General features: G+C 36.5%; 1 protein-coding gene across 5 annotated transcripts in view; it reads left to right on the top strand.

Annotated features, from left to right (window-relative positions):
- The window catches only part of LOC106869377 (histone-lysine N-methyltransferase SMYD3), a 95,702-nt gene that overhangs the window by 71,321 nt on the left and 16,725 nt on the right, over nt 1-7,656 (top strand). For all 5 annotated transcript variants that reach the window (XM_014915101.2, XM_052973230.1, XM_052973228.1 and 2 more), the window contains 5 exons: nt 981-1,094; nt 1,925-1,994; nt 4,062-4,177; nt 5,165-5,235; nt 7,526-7,634. In XM_014915101.2, coding sequence (XP_014770587.1) covers nt 984-1,094; nt 1,925-1,994; nt 4,062-4,177; nt 5,165-5,235; nt 7,526-7,634 — 477 coding nt within the window. In that variant the 5' untranslated portion in view covers nt 981-983. The remainder of the gene's footprint in view (nt 1-980; nt 1,095-1,924; nt 1,995-4,061; nt 4,178-5,164; nt 5,236-7,525; nt 7,635-7,656) is intronic.

The raw sequence follows: 7,656 nt of genomic DNA, 5'->3' as shown, positions 1-7,656 counted from the left end.
GTTCTCATCCATTCACAACACATGACCATACCAGCGCAGTCGTCTCTCTTGCACACCACATCTGATGCTTCTTATGTCCAACTTTTCTCTCGGGGTGCTTACACTCTGTTGTATGTGCACACTGACATTACACATCCAGTAGAGCATACTAGCTTCATTTCTTTCCAGCCTATGCATGTCCTCATCAGTCACAGCCCATATTTCATTCCGTGTAGCATGGCTGTTCACACACATGAATCATACAGTCTACCTTTTACTCTGAGTGAGAGGCCCTTTGTTACCAGCAGAGGTAGGAGCTGCTTGAACTTTGCCCAGGCTATTCTTATTCTAGCAGCTACTATGTTCTCAGAGCATCCACCTCCAATACTAACTTGGTCACCTAGGTAACGGAAGCTATCAGCTACTTCTAGTTTTTTCCCTTGGCATGTGATGGAATCTATTTTCTGTACACACAAAAACTATCTTCCCAGTTAGCCTTCCTTTGATATTGCTGCACCTCTTATGTGTCCATAGATTACACCAGGCACATCTTATGGAGTTTCTATCTATGCCTTTTCTACAGATTGAGCAGGGTCATCTATCTGACTGCATTTGTGATTTGTCTGCCTTTCTACTTACTAAGACTTCGATTTTTGCTAGATTGACTCTAAGATCCTTTGATTCTAGACCTTGCTTCCACACCTGAAACTTCTCCTCTAGTTCTAGTAGTGACTCAGCTATTAGAGCAAGATCATCAGCATAGAGGAGCTCCCAGAGCAAGTCTGTCTTGAATTCCACTGTTATTGCCTGGAGGACTATGATGAATAAGAGCGGGCTGAGGATTGATCCTTGGTGAACCCCTGCTTCTACCCAGAATTCTTCACTTTACTCGTTGCCAACCCTCACCTTACTGACAACATCCCTGTACATGGCTTGCACCATAATGTCTCAAATGTTTTGTGAAAGGGAACAAATGTAAATGATATTTATTATCTCTTCAGGAAATGGATTTTGATATACATAAAACTGAATGTCTTTGTTATCAGAACCAAGGTGATCCAGTGTTGCCACCCTCAGAAATCAGAATGGTATTGCGACTGGTTATCCGATGGCAAGTATGTGATTTCTGTTTCTTCCAACAATATTTAATTTAGCACCCTGATATCCCCTGTGGAGCTTTTTGACCATTTCTTAGACCATGTCTGTTTTCAGGCTTTAGATATTAGGATAATAGGATAACTTGAAACCTTGATGTACCAACCACTGGTCATAGTTTGTTTACCACAATCCCAGTTCAGAGTTCCTACAAAGGTTACTGGTGCTGTACTTCCTTTTTCTCACTAATAAGATCTACTATAGCCTATACTCTTAGCCTATACCATGTTGTTGCTTGTGGTTTTAGGAGACCTGTGTCATAAGAAGACACCTTCTCAGCCTTGTCACCCTTAACCCAGCGAAACATTCATGATGTAACTACTTAAAGGAGATGGGGTTGTATATATGTTTGATTGCTGTTTTGGTGACTGATTCCGGAAAGAACAGCTGGTAAAGTTGACTTTCACAGAATTTGGACCAAGAACCCAGAGAACTAGAATTACAGTAAGACATTCTATGTGACACCATAACAACCCTATTTACCATGTTATACCTTAACCCTTTAGCATTCAGATAACTCTGTCAAATATAATGCTTATTCAATTAGATTGTTTTGAATTAATCATGCATTATCTCATAAGTTTGAAATTTTGATGACATGACTGTTTATATTTAAAATAACTTTGTAGGGTAGGTGTGAAAGGCTTGATCAGGCCAGTTTGAACGATAAAACAGGCAGATTATTTTGGTGAGACATGGCTGGTTTAAATGCTAAAGGGTTAAAGTTCTTAATGAATGCAGATATTGCTAAGTCTGGTGATAAAAGTGTTTTTTGTTTTGTTTTGGCCAGAACAAGGACTATTGCAAAGAATCTGTTGAAGACCCAATGTGGAAAAGACAGTTCATTGAATTAATGTCACGTATGTAGTGATTTACTCTTTTATTGGTTCCACTCACTGAACCGAGGCCATGTTGGAGCACTACCATTATTTAATAACTTTTATGTAAATTTTGTTTCCTTTATTAACAAAATATATATTTTTTTATATATTAAAACAATTATTGAATAAAAATATATCTTATGATTAGTCTTTCCCTTTTATTGTCTTCTATGCATATTTCCCAGCCAATAATTAGTAATTATTTTAAAGTTAAACAATCTTGTATTGGTAGAAAACTAATATGCACAGCACTCCTCCTCTAACTACATTATATTTATCTATAGTAGAAGACCTATGCAGTGGGACTGAACCTAGAACAATGTGGTTGAGAAGCAAACTTCCTACCACACAGCCATGCCTGTGAGTAAAAGAATTTAAGTGTGACACAAACAATAGTACAACAGTTGTCATGGCTAAAAATATGATTAAGCCAAAGCCATACACATCCACACACAAGGCCACTACAAATAATAGACCTAGGATGGTCGCTATCGCTACCAAACCAAACAACACGCCAATTCTGCTATTAAATATCAGCAGCAAAGGCAGAATCTCATATTTAAGAATCTTTCTGCATACACTCAGGCAGTATGCATAGCACTTATTGAAACATCTGTAAGTAGACATGGATGATGCAGTGAGTGACCATATACATCCATGAAGGTTTCACTCACTTAACTCTGTTGTCACATTCAGACTTGGTCTGTGACATACTCATAGTTCATACAAAGTAACATGATGTGGTAATATGTACATTATATCAGCCTCTTAACACAAATCATGATGACAAAAGCACTAAAACAAGTATTAACAAAATAATTTTCTGATGCTGGCTTCAACTTCCCCACCATCAGATGGCTCTAAGGCAATGTAGTCTCAAGAACGGCATGTAAAGAACAAAATCAAAGCAGAATTCCTATTTGGTCTCATGAAAATGATGTTCATAGAACAAAGAATAGTATTCTCAACCAGGAACAACATCTTAAATTACTGCTTCACCAATAATTTGGAGCTTATCTACAATGTGAAGGTGTTGCCAGTGATTTTCTCAGACCACAGCATAATAGAACTAACAATGTATAGTCTAAATTACTTAAAGGTGTATAATACCCAAGAAGTACCCAAACTTAATCCAGCCTGAACTTCTACAAGGCTGACTGAAAATTGGTTCCAAAAAAGGGACTAAAATAAAATTGGCTTAGAAGTCCCTCTATGCAAGACATTGACATGTAACACAAAGATTTTGTGTCAATAATATAAGCCATATGCATTAAATTTGTCCTTGAGAGAAGAGCTAATATACACAAAAACATTTTCTCTGTGATAGGAGAGTCTTTATGAGAAAAAGAATAAAAGTCTCAAATAATTTAAGTAAACAACTTTATGACACAAGAAATCCACTTCAAAGAGGCACTTTTAGAGATCAAAAATACATTCACTCTCCTATGAAGAAGAAAGAGAAACCAGGGCAGTTGAAAATATAAAGATGAGTGCTAAGGTTTTTTAAAAAATTTACAAAAGAATCTGCCTTGGTATGCTCTAAGATAGGGCTACAGTTTGAAGAAAACAATTCGCTGACTGCAAATCCCATGAGAATAAGTAAAATGTTAAATAAACAATTCCAAATATTAAATAAGCAGTCCCATTTTGTTTAACCAGCTTCAAACTCAGAATCTGTACAGTATTGCTCAGTACTTAGTCAGATGCTCTAACAATAATGAGTGTGACTGAATTGACTCTCAACCCCTCTCCATAATATACCACTGGTACTGTTTCATCAATGTAAAGAAAGACAAAGTTGATCTTTGGAGAATTTGAAACCAAAACAAAAAGAGAAGAAATTAAAAACTTTTAGGCATTTTTATTGTTACTCTGTGATTAGTGCTACTGCAGCATCCGTGTATGTGTGGAACACTTGAGATAATAGATATAGTTTTGTTATTGTTTCATCTATGTTTGAGTAGGATACTTGAGATATTAAATATATTTCTGCTACTTCTTCATCAATGTATATATACGATAATAGAGATTTTAAATGTGTTTCAGATTATCAGGAATTGAAACAAAGTGGTGTCAAATTTAATTTAACTTATCTCCATGATGTGGTTGGAAAGTCTCTCATGTTACCTTCTGATGAAACTATATTTGAAATGTATGGAAAAGTGAGTTTTACAATCAATTTCATCACTTCTGCTTCACACTGTTGTTATTGTTATTATTGATGTTGTTTCTGCTGCTGTTACAAATTGTAGTAATAATATTGATGTTTAGCCCAAGGTCAGATTAATCAAACAAACTTATGTTTAAAAAATAGAGTCCTTTATTTTTTTAAGACTTGTGGATGTGATTTAGCTGCCATTTCCACTTGGTCAAGCAATTGCATAGAGGGTGTTTTTTTTAACTAATTGTTGTTGGCACTCCGTCGCTTACGACGTCGAGGGTTCCAGTTGAGGCAATCAACGGAACAGCCTGCTCGTGAAATTAACGTGCAAGTGGCTGAGCACTCCACAGACACGTGTACCCTTAACGTAGTTCTCGGGGATATTCAGCGTGACTAAGTGTGACAAGGCTGACCCTTTGAATTACAGGCACAACAGAAAAAGGAAGTAAGAGTGAGAGAAAGTTGTGGTGAAAGAGTACCGCAGGGTTCGCCACCATCCCCTGCCGGAGCCTCGTGGAGCTTTAGGTGTTTTCGCTCAATAAACACACACAACGCCCGGTCTGGGAATCGAAATCACGATCCTATGACCGCGAGTCCGCTGCCCTAACCACTGGGCCATTGTGCCTCCACTGTTGACTAATTAAAGTTATTGTTAATGTGGTGGTGTTGGTGATAGGCAGCCTGATAATAATCTAGGTGGGGTGGTGCTGGGGTAGTTGTTTTCCTTATGGTGGTTATAGTTGTGGCTGTTGTTGTGAGCCATTGATATATTCCTGGCTCTTGATCTTTGACTGTTTTGGTCATATTTTTGGTACTACAATATAACCATCAACATAGCCAACATGATAGAACCGCCAGACAGAAGTCTCAAACTAAACTAAAATATGACAGCAACAGAAAAGTCAAATGCAGAAATAAGTATACAGCTTCTTTGTTTTTTGTTGTTTTTTTTAATCTTGAAGGTATTCTGTTTTGTTGTTCATTCCAGATGCTTATTAACTGTTTTGCAATTCCTGATGAAGATTATACCCTCACTATTGGAACTGGAATTTATCTGAGGTAAAATCAAGCAATCTTATTTGATGCTTAGAGCTATAATTAATTACCTGTATTGATATTGGAACATTAGTTAATTTTTAAATTCCTCAATTGCAACTGTTGTGAGATCCTCTGCTACATATAGTCACAATTCGAATCATGTTCTTCCTTTGCCCCCCCCCCCCACACACACACTCCAAATAAGAACTAAGCACTCTTCTTTGCAAGAAACTTAGTTTAGTTTCATTTTAAAAATAACTTCCTGTTAGCACCATCTGTGTTTCTATTTGTCATGTATTCAGAGAATTTCTTTGGATATTTTTGTTGCTATGATTTTCATGCATCATAGCAATAATATCTCAATTGATGAGTTAGAATTCATTGGTAAATATTTATTAATGATTGTTGTAAATGACTGTCATTATCATACAATGTCATTAATTTCCAATATATTGATTTTAAATTTTAGTACAAGGCCAGCAATTTCAAGGGAGGAGTAAGTTGATTACATCAACACCAGTAGTCAACTGGTATTTATTTCATCAACCTTGGAAAGATGAAAGGCAAAGTCAACCCTGGAAAAATTTGAATTCAGGATGTGGTAACAAATGAAATGCTGCTAAGCATTTTGCCTGGCATGCTAAGGATTTTGTCAGCTTGCCACCCTATTCATTTCTAATGTATTGCAAGAACATGTCTAGCACTGGAGAAATATTACTCTGCTTCGAGACAGGTTGGCATCAGGAATGGCATTCAGTAATAGAAAATCTGCTTCAATAAACTCCATCTGAACCAAGCAAGCATGGAATATTTGACATTAAAATGATGAGATGATGGTTTAATTAGAGAAAGAAAGCTTAGATTTGGAGGAAATAAACAGATGTTTCCATGTCATCTGTACACACGAATAATCTAAGTGATTCTGATTGGGATTTTTACTGGGATTTTCCAATTCTGAGGCGGAGTGGAGTGATCACTGTAGTGATGCATTCACTTGTGAATGACAAGGATTGAAAAAAAGAAACATTGATTTATTGATATATTCTAAATACTTTGTATATTGTATACTGTCAGGTTTATGTGGAGGATGTTATTACTGTAATAAGAGTAAATAAAAATAGAATTGCAGTGATGTAGTCTTTACAAAACCTTTGCATGAAGGAGATGAAAACATGTCTCAGAATGCTTTTTCTTGTGATAATTGTGTAGCTTTCAAGTTACAAAGACTACTGAAGCACAAATTGTGATCTGAGAAAAGAGATTGATATTGGTGTCTATCTGTGTAAAAACACCTACATGTAATCGAGTTACCTTGGCATTCAAGTGATCTGAGCAGGTTAAAGTGACATGACAACAGGTAAAAATTAACAAAAATCACAATATACACTAACAATCATTATGTTGTATCATCCAAATTTATGCAGTCATCATCATTCAACATCTGTTTTCCATGCTGGCATGGGTTGGACAGCTTGAGAGGAGCTGGCTAGATAGAGGACTGCACCAAGCTCCACTATCTGTTTTGACATGGTTTTTATGGGTGAATGCCCTTCCTAATGCCAACCATTTTACAGATTGGACTGGGCGTTTTCATGTGGCACCAGCACTGGTGTATATTTTTTATGATTTTTCTACTGGACTAACTACATCTCATGAAAATCTCTGGATTCTAACCAGATTGGAAGATTTCTATTGATAAAGCACTACAGGATTTTAAAAGTTAATATTTCTCATACATGGTATATCTTCCTCTCTTTAATCTGTAGAAAACTAGTGAAACATCTTTGGTCTTTAATGTTACATGAAATTGCAGCTGTCACAGTAGCTACATCTTTAAGACAAAGATAAATGTCTTTGGTTCAGTTTGTCTTCTGGTAAACAGTGGCACCTTAAACGATGATGAATTTGTTTATTCATGTGTTTTATGTCCCATATTTTGTAAACAAAAGCATAAATACTCTGAATGTGTCACTGGTTTCTTGTTTATATCTGTGTAACTTGGGCAGAATAAATACCACCAGGTATTTTTTCACTCTGCTTTAATTTACGGATAATATGGTTGTTTTTAGTCTCCCTCACCAATGACACTAATGTCCAACCTGAACATCTGTAGGTCAGTGTCTGCAGTAAATATATGGACAGGGAATGAACTGGAGTAGAGATCAGGTGCTTGCAACAGAATGGCCACTTTCTGACCAGGTAGAGTCTTACATTCACTACCCTGAGTGAGATATACAAATCAGTGCCTTAGGGAACTTGTGATTACGGATAAATATTAGACAAACTGAAAGAATACTTTATTCTGTTGCAGTTCCTCCAAAATTGACCACAGTTGTGTTCCCAATGCTGTTATGACATATAATGGTACTGAACAGTTTCTGAGAGCTCTAAGATATATTCCTGAACCTGAACCAAACAAGGTGAGTAATGAGGGAAGAGGAA

The sequence above is a fragment of the Octopus bimaculoides genome, chromosome 15, assembly GCF_001194135.2.
Source record: "Octopus bimaculoides isolate UCB-OBI-ISO-001 chromosome 15, ASM119413v2, whole genome shotgun sequence".
Taxonomy (NCBI): Eukaryota; Metazoa; Mollusca; class Cephalopoda; order Octopoda; family Octopodidae; genus Octopus; species Octopus bimaculoides.
This window is presented reverse-complemented; position numbering and strand designations above follow the sequence as displayed.